Here is a 12,951-nt window from a genome sequence, read left to right on the forward strand (position 1 = left end):
GTGAATTGCCACCAAAGAAAAGCCAACTAGCTGGCCCTGAACAAAACCCTTACATGCCTTCTCTTTATGATAAAGAACTTTATGATGAATAAAATCAACAGCTAGGGCATAATTTGTGAGGTACTGTATTGTCCACCAAAGTAGCTGGATATTACCCTTAAGAGTAGATAGTTCCCATTCATCATTAGCATTAGTAAAGGTAAAGTGTGCCTTCAAGTCGATTTCGACTCCTGGCACCCACAGAGCCTAGCATTAGTAGCAACCATTTATTTGCATCAGGAATTAGAGGGATGAACTGGAACAACTTCTAAGATGTGCAGCCTCGTCCTCCCCTCCTGTTGCTCAAGAGTGGCCATGGCATCCTGTGAAAGGCAGGCCTAAAAGAAATTGGCAGCTCTGCTTCACTTGCCTCTACAACAAGGTGCACAGCTTTGTCCTTCCAGCAGTTGTTGGACTAAAACTCACATCATCTCTGAATATTGGCCACTGTGGCTGAGGGTGATGGGAGTTGTGGTCCAATAACAGCAGGAGGGCCACGGTTGTGCAGCCCTGCTCTATGCGGGTGAAGTAATCCCTTTGCTTCAGTTCTTAACTAGCACAAGGCGATGCTGGTGCTAGGAGCTGAAGGCTTATATATGTAGTTGGCTTAAGGATTATACACAAAAGGCTGATGGCGAATCCATCCAGGGAGGTCCTTTCATGAGGCAAGGTGAAGTGGTTGCCTCAGGCAGGGGCAGAGCTGTAATAGGACACATGGTTTCCAAGTACCCCTGCAACTTTGCCTCCGGGGCTGCCTTCCTCACCCTGGGGCTGCCGCTCACCTGCTGACAGAGTCCCCCCCCCCCCCCGCCGGTGGCACAGTGTGCCATGCCCTGAGGTGCACTCCTCCAGTCCACTGTGGCTTCCTGCCCATCCCCAGCAGCGCCAGATGGGGCTGGAGCACAGCATCACTGGGCTGAAGAGGCCACCGCCCACCATCACCAACACATGTGCCACTACCAGAGTAGGGAGCTCATGGCCTCCGCGGGGGGAGCTGCCCTTGAGAACACAGGCCACCTATGCCACCGGCCTCAGGCGACAGATTACTGGAGCACCAGCAGGGCAGCAAGATCCACCCCTCCGCCCACTGTTGCCATTGGAGGAGCTCTCCAGGACTGGCGTGATCCTTAGAACATAAGATCCTGCTGGATCAGGCCCAAGGCCTATCTAATCCAGCATCCTGTTTCACACAGTAGCCCACCAGATGCCTCTGGGAAGCCCACAGGCAAGAGGGTGGACCCTCTCTTGTTGTTGCTTCCCTGCAACTGGTATTGAGAGGCAGCGCGGGGAGGCTGGAAGTGGCCTATAGCCATCAAACTAGTAGCCATTGATAGACCTGTCCTCCATGAATTTGTCTAAGCCCTTGCAAGCTTTGCAAGGAGCACGTCTCCTCACATTCCTTGCAAAAAGCATGCGGAGAAGAGGAGGCTGCTGGCAACCTTCCTCCCCTCCCGCCAACTGCAACTCAAAGCTTGCAAAAGTCAGTTTTGAAAGTGGCTGGTCCCCACCAGAGGCCTGGGGCAAGGCAGCATTTAGCACCTTACCTCAGGTGCTACAATACTTTGGACCATCCTGAATCTGCCCCTTGCTTCTTTCCAACACTTGTTTGTCAACCAACAAGGGGAGAAGCCTGCTCCTGGCTACTGTTGGAAATAGGATGCTAGAGCAGATGGCCTGATCTAGCAGAGCTCATCTTACATTCTTACGTTCTGTGACCAGTGCTCCTGTGAGTGCTGCCCTTCGGCAATAAAGGAACAGTGCTAATGGCTTCTGCAAGCAATTGCTTTAGTGTAACAGGGGGATCCTACATACACCACTGAAGAAAGGGAATAGAGTCCTCTTATGCTGGTGCTGCTGGGAGATGCGAGAGCAATGCCTTGTCCTGTGCAGAATGTTGTAGAGCTAAGCAGAGGATGCCTCTGAGTACCAGTTGCAGGGGAGTAAAAGGCTTCCAGTGGCATCTGATGGGCCGCTGTGTGAAATAGGATGCTGGACTAGATGGGCCTTGGGCCCAATCCAGCAGGGCTGTTCTTATGTTCTTATGACTCTTACAGTGCACTAAGCCTGAGTGCTAATGGGCAAGGAAGCAGATGGGAGGTGGAGTTTAATCTTGTGCCCATTACAGCTAGGAATTTTGGGTTGATAGTAGTATTTCTTTCTCTTGGCTAAATATTGTATGCACTCCAAATGGTTCTGGTTTGGTTTTTTAAAACTTGCAGCCTAAAAATAGGTGAGATCAATAGCACCACCATAGTGGCAGGAAAGGCACAGAAATACCTAAGAAGCAGCTGATTGGTGAGAATCAAGTGCAGTCACTGCTGGGGTGGTGGTTTTCAAAAGCTTAAAAACAAAGCAGCTCTGATTCTAAATGAATGCATTTTCACATTAAAAACTCTCCCAACTAGATTTTGATACTGAATGCATTAGAGGCATAAATCATATGCATATTTTGAACAAAAGTAATTATTGCATTCAATTGATCATGTTTAACTTTGTTTCCTAACCTCTCACAACAGTGTAGCTCTGTGGTTCAGTGCAGTTTCTGTAAGTTAGCAAAACCACAAACAGAACAGGAAACAAAACCAGGCACTGGATTGATTGTGATCAAGTACCTTGCTCTTCTAGTCATGTTTTGAATTACCCAGAGTACCGTACCCCATGATCCACTCCTAAAAATTGTTAAGTTGATAAAAGTGACTTGAGTTTCCCCTATGTAAGTCATGGTAGCAGGAGAGTGCAGGTTTTCCAGACAGCGATTTACTCCTGCTTCACTACTATTAGGGTTGAGGGTAGTTCAGACAAAGGCCGCATCCATACATAATGTGGAACCACAGGTCCAATGGACCCACTGATCCACTCCCCATCCCCACCCTGCTCTCCTCTCCTCATTTGGATGTAATGGAGAGGAGGCTCTCTGCAGTCAGGGAGACTGCGGAGAGGAGAAGGAACTGGCTGTGTGGGCTTCGTTCTTGCATGAAGGACAGCCTGCACAGCCAATCACAGCTGGAGAGAGGGAGGAGCTTCCTCCCTCAACTCTGGTTTCAGACAGCTCAGCCTGCAGTTCTGCACTTGGACATACTGCAGGCAGTAGTTAACATCAGGTACGAGCGGCAAAACTGACTACAACCTGAGGATTTGAATTGGAGTTTGGAGAGCAAAACTTCAGGTTGCTCTCCATGTGGGACCAGAATTTAATGTGTTTGCACATACAGGTTTGGCAGCCTCTGGCCCCTTCAGCTCCGGTTTCCCATTACAAACTAATGGGGCCAATGTGGGGGACTTACAGCAACTTCAGTACAGTAACTGAAGGTGCTGTTCATAACGTCAGTGGCATTATTCAGCTTTTTTCATGACGATTGGCCCTTAATGCATAACATACACATCTTTTAAAAGTTGCACATTGGAGGAGTGTTAGATACTCTGGCATCTTTGTGGAGTTGTATAGAGAGTTCCCTGAGATAAAGCATGAGATGGAGATGTGGATACCTGTCTGGGAGTGACTAGGGAGTGTCAGCTCTGCCTGACACCTCTCTCAATTCCACTCCTGGGTAGACTTGTTTCCTGTGCCCTGAAGTCTACTACTGATCCAGAGCTCCTTCTAATACTGATTGCCCCGCCCCTCCCCAGTATTCTAACACTCTAACTTCAGAGCACTAGAACAAAGGGAAGATCTAGTTATTGCAAAATCCAGAGCAGATTTCAAGCTCTGTCATGGGGCTGGGGAAGATTATATACCCAGTTCACAGAAAAAGAAGATTTGGGAGGGGAAGCTTGTGTTACCATCTACCTGGTTGTCTTTATAAATATGCATGCAAGAACACCAATACAGGTGGCTCTCATTATCCATGGGAGTTCCATTCCAGCAGATTACCGTGGGTAATGAAACCACAGATAATGAGGCATTATGGGATCATGGGAGTTAGGTTCCTAGACTCAACCCCGCCCCACAAATGTCAGAGCTTGTGAAAACAGGTCAAATAAAGTGTCCTGCCATGCTCTGTAGGTCTTCTGGTGTCCAGCAGTGTCCCCCAAAAGTCCCAAATGGTCCCCAAAATTCACCCAGCAATATTTCCTTTTATAAAGAGAAAGCAATAATAACAGTTCCATGGTGTCTGGGGGATGGGGAGGGGGCGGGGGCCTGCATGGTACCCTGCTGTCCCATAAGATATCCTTCTCAATGTGGTAGTGATGTGGTGAATCTACCAGTTGTTCTAGTGCAGCAGTATTCTTGCACAAGAACACCATCAGAAAACTATTTTAAAAAACCTCTACAACACAGTACAAATGGAAAATGCTTCCATTCCAAAGGGAAGCTTCCTACTCGCAGTGAGACTGCAGAATGTGATTTGGACTTAGCAATCCATTACAGTAGCTGGCGCTTCCCATTTATCTAGTGTGCAGTTAATGTTGCACAAAAACACTGGGGAGGGGGAGTTTTAAGACAGAAAATTACATTGAGGGGGATCCGCAGGCACCCTGCATGCATGTGCACACACCCCCAACACACATGTACTCCCCCCCTTCTCTTCACTACCTGGTCAAAGGTGAATGCACCAACTGGAAGCAGGAGATGAGATCTTCTCTACAACCCCATTGGCCAGAAATGGTGGGATGGATCGGAGGGGGGAATTAATGCTTTCAAAACCATAATGAAAGGTAATTGGCTGTAATCAAAAGCAGCAATGTGAACCCCAATTGTACAGGAGCACTGTGTGTGAATCGGGAAACACATGGAGCTCTAAACTGAGGGTGACAATCCCACAAGCCAATCAAGCAAGTTCAGTGGTGGAGCAGGGATTAGTGCTTAGATGTTCCAGACTTATTGATTCCAATAAGCCAACAAATGTTAACCAAGTGGATGATTTTGTTAACAGATGTAATTTCCCTCTTTCTTCCCTGATGCCATCCGAAGCCTATGAAGACTATGTTAACAGATGTGCCGCAAGTATAAAACAGATTGTTGGCTCCTGTACAGCTGAAGGTAACTTTGTGCTCTTGATTTCACTACCTTGTCTCTCCAATGGCACAATCATAAGCAAAAAAAATTCCATGTAAATTATCCTATATGGCTGCTAGAAAAACATCCTCCTCATATGTAGGTCTGAATATATCCAAATATGATCTAGTACAAATCTCCAGCATCTCAAATTATCTTTCTAAGAAGCTACATTTTCCCCCAATAGGCACCATCCTGATTGTTGGACATGGCTCATCTCTGGATTCATTAACTCGGCCGTTACTGGGTCTCCCTCCCAGGGAGAGCAGTGACTTTGCTCAGTTTGTTCGAAAGGTAAGACATAAGGGTGTGTGTGTGTCAGGGGGGCGGGATTCCTACCAATGTATAAATGTCCTGATTACTTAGGTTTGTTTTTCCCTGTTGTTCATAAACATCAAAAGTTAAGATTGGGTAGTCCCTACTCTCCACTGGTATAAGGTGCCAGGTTATAGTCTAAGGGCAACATGATAGAAGGCAAGAAAGCAACATGATACAGCCATCTTGCTGAAGCTAAGCATGTCTGGATCTGAGCCATGTTCAGGCTTTATGTTGTACAAATGTACAGATGTCTGTATACATGCACATGTTTTTGTGTGAATTACTGTTCCTGCATTCATTTTAAAGGTGAACCTGGGTACAGGGCCCCTCAAGTGCATGGTACAGATAGGAAGTGCTGTAATTGTGTTCAGCATAACATGTGAATAACTGTATCTGTGAACAGTTCTGTATATGTGTACACCCACACTTGTTGTACAAGTGTTAAACAGATTGTGTGAGTACGACTCTGGTCAGTGCTTGAATGGATGACCACATGGGGAGCCCAAGTTGGCGACCTTGAGTTCCATGATGGAAGAAAGGCAGGGTTTAAGTTATTATTCTTTACATTCTTAAATGTAATAAGAATAAAATATAATTAATGTATATACACTGGCCACTCCTAAGAACATAAGAACAGCCCTTCTGGCAGCATCCTGTTTCACATAGTGGCCCACCAGATGCCACTGGAAGCCTATAGGCAAGAGCTGAAGGCATGCCCTCTTTCCTGCTGTTACTCCCCTGCAACTGGTACTCAGAGGCTTTTTACTCTTGTAAAAGAGCTGAAGGCAGGAGAATTTTGGCTGCAGAATCTTTAGAGTTGTTGATAAGGCACTCCTCTTCTACAAGCTCTAATCGTGTATTTCCCTGAGAAACCCACTGAGATGGTTTCTCATGTGTCCTTCAGTCACTCTTCATTTCCTGGTGTGGCCTGTGGAGCATAATTATCAGATACTTTGAGTCATTTTGCGCTGTTAACACAGCCTTCTCTCCTGCCTGTTCTTCTAGTAATCAATTGCCAGTTTCTTAAAATGGTCTCCTCAAGTGACTTGTTCCTAATTCTAGTGGATAATGAAAGCTATTCAAATATATTATGGTGCAGTAAGCCTGTATGAGTGGCTTTTTTCTAGACTTCTAGCTTCTTGTACACAATTCTCTTGAAATCTTCTCTACTTTACTAGATACCTTCACTGGGCATGTGTTTCTGTGAAGAAATTAAAGAGGAGAAAAAATGGCAAATGATTAACCCACCAATCAAGACAATAACCCATGGATCAAATGGTACATTTAACTGGAAAAACATCCTTCTGGACAATTAAGCAATATACACTCAAATCATGAATTCCTACCCTACCTTGCAGTTCAAAAGATTCTGATGGTTAACCCCAAGCTCTGAAGTCTGTTTCTTAGTCATTGCCAGCTGACAGAACTCAGGAACAGGCACGTATAGAGGTGGGGGTGGGACGGGACACTTTGCTCGTTTAAAAAAATCTTCCAGGACAAGGAAGAAAATGCAATTAAATAATCAAAACTACACATTTCACTTTCAGCATGTAGTTACACTTTTAATTGCATTTCTCACCTAATAAACTGGAATGCAGTTGCTGTAGACAGGTGCCTAATTCATTTTCCTCTTCTCCCCCACTGGCATCTACCAAGTAACTGCAGAAGTAATAAGATAGAAGAATCCTTAAATGGCTTGCAGTGCACCTTCAGAAAGAAGAACAAAATTATTGTTCTGCTGTTGCAAAAATGGTGTTGCTGGTAATATTATCTAGCTCACATTTCAGCATTTTATCTGCTGGCAATTTCCTGAGATGGCATTCATATGATAAAACCTCATGGAATTATTTCTGGTTCTGCCCTCATGTGAAGTGAACCTCGAATAAGACACTACACACGTGCATATTCTCTCTCTTCCACACATACACCTGCACACAAACACATACAGACAGAGTCTCTTTTGCCTTTTCCTACACTATCACAATCTTGGGTGAGAGGTTTGTTATTACAACTTCAGGGTAACAGTAGTAAGTAGGGTTGAAGGAACAGCCTGGATTAGGCCAGGTGCACAAAACTGGATATCGATGATTATTGTTAAGATAGTTCAAAGTTAAACATACCATATTTGCCCTTGGTGGGCACACACATTTCTGTTATCCCACTGTTGTATCTGGTCAAACACATTTTGCAGGTTTTTGGAACACTAAGCCCTGCAAAACCAGTTTCCTAGAGGCAATAATGGGATGAGTGCATGCACCCCAGAGGCAGCAATACTTCTGTCATCCTATCTTCAACACTCAAAAAAACCTACTGTCCACCTTCCTTTCTGTTTTCATCTGAGCATGCTATGAGTAAACAGTTTTATTTTCTGCTTTATTCTGCTGCTGCTTAGTAACTTAAGTCTAGTCTAGTCAAGTCAAGGCAGGACTGCCTAGAATAGCAATAGCACTAACATTTATATACCGCTTTATAGCCGGAGCTCTCTAAGCGGTTTACAATGATTTAGCATATTGCCCCCAACATTCTGGGTACTCATTTTACCGACCTCGGAAGGATGGAAGGCTGAGTCAACCTTGAGCCCCTGGTCAGGATCGAACTTGTAACCTTCTGGTTGCAGGGCGGCAGTTTTACCACTGTGCCACCAGGGGCTCAGAATAGCTGCACTGTGTCCCTTAAGGGCCCTATTCCCCATTAATGCAGCCATCTCCTGTGGGTTTCTATCATCAGTTCTTCTCCTAGCAAAAACCCTTGAGCTAGTTTCTCAATAAACATCACTTCCTGATGTGCTCTGTGCAAAAAGAACGACAGCCTGGTTGAAAGCAGGTTTTGGGCCACATGAATAGAAACCATGGGGCATTCTAAGACGTGGGGTGAAAACTGAGAGGAGGATTTCTCTCTTGCTTGCCACCCCCAAGGCACAATAAAAGCTTGCGTGTAGCTTTGTTGACTTTGGAATGATTAAGCTAAGGACCTAGGTACAGGTACAAGTCTGGAAATGTGTTCCTAGTTTTTAATGTGAGAATGTTTGTACAGCAATTTAGGGTGACATCTAGTGGAACAGCCCCCAAATGAAACTACTTAAACTGAAAAGGAAACCACCCATCTGTTAGAAAGTAAAGTAAAGTGTGCCGTCAAGTAGATTTCGACTCTTGGCGCCCACAGAGCCCTGTGGTTTTCTTTGGTAGAATACAGGAGGGATTTACCATTGCCTCCTCCTGCACGGTATGAGATGAAGCCTTTCGGCATCTTCCTATATTGCTGCTGCCCAATATAGGAGTTTCCCATAGTCTGGGAAACATACCAACAGGCATTCGAACTGGCAACCTTCTGCTTGTTAGTCAAGCATTTCCTTGCTGCGCCACCTAAGGTGTCATCTGTTAGAAAACCTGACCGGAAATATAATAAAATACAGCTCAGGGCTACTTCACATGACATAACCTACCCCAAAGATATTAATCTCCCAATATAGGTAGCTATAGTTTCTTGGATGCTTCCTGCAGCTTGAACCATATCAAACATGTATTTTTAAAAATGTTTTCCACATGTGTGATAGAAGCTTGTGCTAAAAACAAAACAGTTGATTCAACCTTCATTTAGTTCTGGTAAGCCTATAATATATACATAGGGGCAGTTACAACAGTGTGCACTCTTAGTGTAGGAAAAGAGAGCATCCAAGCATTATTTGTTGTTGTTTTTGTCCAGGATCCAAAGAGTTACTTTTCAATGTGCTCAGGGGCTTTGGCATGCTCCGTAGGATGTTCTTACTTTTTTCTTTTAAGTGGTAGACACACCTTCACTCCCCTAACCATATTATTCATGGTTTTTCAAACTTTCCCTCAAAGTAGTTTGCTATGCAGCATGGAGGACTGTTGCTTGAGAAATAAAAGTCTAACACTTCCTTTGGCATGTAGAACTGTGTGGTGCTTTAGATCCAGAGCTTTATTTGTGGGGGTTTTATGTTAGATCTTTTAAAGTTTGAAATAAAAATCAGACATAAGGTGCATAGGAAGTTATGCACCTCAGGGGTGTAGTTATAATTGAGCAGATGGGTTCAAAGAACCCAGGGTCCCCCAGCTCCACCCCTCCCTATTTTCTTCATTATCTCCCTCACTCTGAGGGGCCACTGGGGAGAGGGGCAAACACGGGCCCCCTCTCCGCTGGCTACTCCCCTGATTGAACCTAATGCAGCTGTCTTCTCTCCTCCCACTCCACTGAGCAGATGAGTGACAGAAAGATGATTGGTTAGGTGATATGAGAAGGAAGTGCCAAAACCTTGTCGAGTGCCACACTCCCTCCCCACCCACATCCCACATGTGTCACCAGCCCTGTCACATCTGTCAATGGTGGGATGATCATTTGTTCAGTGGCTAGCATGTGTATTCTCAGCCACTGGATATGACTTTCCCAACTCCTTTCGCAGGTTTTTGCATTCCTGGTACTAAAGAATATCTGGAAGTGGGAAATTTGTTCCTGTTAGGCAATTGGCTGCCCTGGGCCAGAGTAACAGACTTGAAAGGTCAATCTAGGGCTGGTCTGAAATCCTTCCCTAACTTTAATGGCTTGCTTTGCAGGCTGCAAAGTTACAGTAGTTTCCGAGATTTGGGGGTTGGAGGAAAGAAGCTCACCAGAGCCCTAATTGGCTGGCAGCTGCCATTTTGCTTTCCCCAGAATGCTCTGCCAACCAGCCAGAACGCTGGTAAATTTCTTCCCCGCACAAAAATGTGCTCACCCCAACTTCTGAAAATGCCCCCTCCCCAAAGCTCCCCAGATTCAGGCTGAACATTCAACAGCCCAGCCCTCTATTAGCAGACACTTCTATTATTGATAAAGCACCCTTTAAAATCATTAACTGATATACTGTGTGCATCTAGCACAAAACAGGTGCTGCTGCATCTTCATAATGCAAGTTAGGAAAGCACACACTTGCGGACATGCCAGAATTGTACAAGGGACTTCTGCGATCACATGGCCGTTATTTCCAATGGCCATGCAATCACGCACCTCTCCTTGTGCAAGCTATGCTTTCACAACTTGCATTAGGAATATGCAGCAGTACCTGCTTTGCATTAAACATGCACAGAGCATTGCACGGTCTGTCAGTCATTCTGGCAGGTAAAATATTCAACCGCAGGATGGAAATTAAGGGGTTTTTTTTGGTTTTTTTTTTTAAAGTCTCTCTGATCTTGAAATCTCATAATCCAGCCGACAGCTTCCAGAAAATGTTCACTCCCTATATCATATCAAAGTATGAATGAACAAGAAAACATGCATATAAAAGAAAAGCCTCCAGGTGGCATCCCGTGCCACATTATTGCTTCATTCTAGAATATCTTCAGCAGTTGACTTTCTGTTTAATACAGTTTGGAATTTTATGTTTTAACCTTGTTTTAAATATGATGTTATCAGCCCCTTCAGATAGGACAGGTTCTGCATGATCAGCCATGAGCCCAACACTCTTCTTCCTTGCACAGATGCTAATTGAAGAACCTGAATGCCTGCTATTCTCCACTTGTGTAGGGTGAGAGGGCACTCACACTATTTCTTCTGAGTCTCAAGTGTTTTGCAAAAAATAAACATTTTTTAAAAAATCTAAAGACCTTCTCTTGAGGGCTTCAGACATTTCATCCCTTTCTGCTTTGCATTCTGTTTATGCTCTGAAGCAAGCCTACAAAGCAGCAGCCTCCCAGGTCAGATTTAGACATCATTATTTCTGCCAGGAGAGCAGACAGAATACATCTCGAGATGGCTGTGCTCCGGAAATGCCAATGTGCCTACCTGAGAGAGAACATGAAATCTGAAACTTTTAAAACTTGTAACTTTTAAATGTGGTTTTAGCCTGGTCTTTAACTTTTTGAATTGTATGTTATTTTTAATTGTTGTAAACTACCCCAAGCAGTAGTGTACTGTACAGTCGTGTTATTTTAAATAAATAAATAATAAAACGAAAGGGGTGGCAGACTCCAGTCTCAAAATGCATAGGAAAGAATGTGCCTGAAGCTTAAAGGTGGAGTCACAGAAGTGTTAGAAAGCAGGGAGAAAAATCTTTTGTGAGGAGACAGATGGACAAGCTTGAAGACACGCACCTGCCATTAGACACACATACCCAGAAAAGAGAGATACTGATGACTGGATAGACGTCTACAACCATAATCTATTGACATGACCTAAAGAAGAAGACTACTTGTAGCACAAGGTTAAAGTGCCTGCTTTGTTTCACCAATTAGTTGCGCAAATTAGTTTAGGGAAGAGGTGGCAGTTGGTGGCTGATAGCCAGAGCAGCACTCCAAGGGCGCAGGGAGAGCTACGTCCTCACAGAGAGGGGCTGTATTAACACAGCCAAAGGCCTCCTGAGCAGCAGAGTGGGCACAGGGAGAATGATTTTTGCACAGATCACTCCGGTTTCCAGAAGTGATCTGTGCCTTCTAGAAATATGTTCCCTGAGGACTGCATGGCCATCAGGGACACATTTTTGGAAGGCACAGAGCACTTTTGGAGGCAGGGGAGATCAGCAATAAATTACTCCCCTCCCCCGCATGCATGCTTTCTGCTGCTCAGGAAGCCTCTAGCTTCAAGCACACAGCCTCTCTCTGTGAGGACGCAGCTTCTGCTGCATCCTCAGTATGCTGCTCTAGATGTCAGTCAACCATTTTAAATTCACATCTTGAGAAAAGTATGTAAACTGGAGTTTTTGTCCCAATGATCTTTATGACTTTTGGTATAATCCCATTGTCAGTAAAACATTATCTTCTTTAAAGAAAAATCTTGCTTGTGTTTTTATTTCTGCAATCTGGATGTACTGTCGTCCTAGTCTACTAAAAGAAGTAAGGAGGGAGGAAGAAAACTCATCTTTATTGAAATTGTTTTTTGGCCAGTGGAACTCCCAGGAGCTGGATCTTTGCTTTGATACCGGGCAAGAAATACCAGGGAAGTAAACCATGAACACTAAAGACTCCATAGTCTCATAAAGAGGATGATAAATATGCAGAGGCGGTTAATAAAGATCCACATTTTTGTTGGTATCCAACTATAAAAGCAAATATTATTGGGGGGGGGTGTCACACAGAAACATGGACACTTTGCCTAGACAGGCTGATCTCAAGAGCCTTCTTCCTTTCAGAAAACCACTAAAAATACAGACAGTCCATCTGAAGCATGAGGGGAAAGGCAAAGCAAATGAATGAATCAGTGCTTGATTTGCTGACTAGTACGTGTGTCAAATGGACAGTAGCACTGGGCACCAGGTGCGCAAATGCCCCAAATGTTTGGTGGGTCCCTGAACCTCTTGCCTGCCCCACAGGTTGGCCTTGTTTGGACAAAGCAAGAGGACAAGGGAGCATATGCTGGGCTGGAATTCCAGCGCAGCAGGTGTTTCCCGTCACTACCTCCTCTGGAGTTGAGTCCCCTTCCCGCCCCCCGCCTTACACTTGTAATGGAAAATGGAAGGTAAGCACCTTCTTCCCATTTCCTTTTGCACTCTGTGACCTTTCTCTTCCCATTTGTTCACAAAGGGAAGGGGAAGGTGGTTGCGCTGGTGGCTGTCTCTTTTGGCGCATGGGACTTTCAGCCTTGTGCCTAGGAGCAACCAATTGCAAAGCTCA

The 12,951-nt window shown here is 44.8% G+C and overlaps 1 protein-coding gene across 3 annotated transcripts in view; it reads left to right on the forward strand.

The window, feature by feature from the left end:
* UBASH3A (ubiquitin associated and SH3 domain containing A) overlaps positions 1–7,279 on the forward strand; it is a 42,245-nt gene extending 34,966 nt beyond the window's left edge. For 2 of the 3 annotated variants that reach the window (XM_053305841.1, XM_053305840.1), the window contains exons 12-14: positions 4,914–5,020; positions 5,223–5,329; positions 6,532–7,279. In XM_053305841.1, coding sequence (XP_053161816.1) covers positions 4,914–5,020; positions 5,223–5,329; positions 6,532–6,669 — 352 coding nt within the window. In that variant the 3' untranslated portion in view covers positions 6,670–7,279. Of the gene's footprint in view, positions 1–4,913; positions 5,021–5,222; positions 5,330–6,531 lie in introns of those variants that run through there. The other variant, XM_053305842.1, reaches the window with a different exon arrangement.
* Positions 7,280–12,951: the final 5,672 nt, after the last annotated feature.

The sequence above is a fragment of the Hemicordylus capensis genome, chromosome 3 (genome assembly GCF_027244095.1).
Source record: "Hemicordylus capensis ecotype Gifberg chromosome 3, rHemCap1.1.pri, whole genome shotgun sequence".
Lineage (NCBI taxonomy): Eukaryota > Metazoa > Chordata > Lepidosauria > Squamata > Cordylidae > Hemicordylus > Hemicordylus capensis.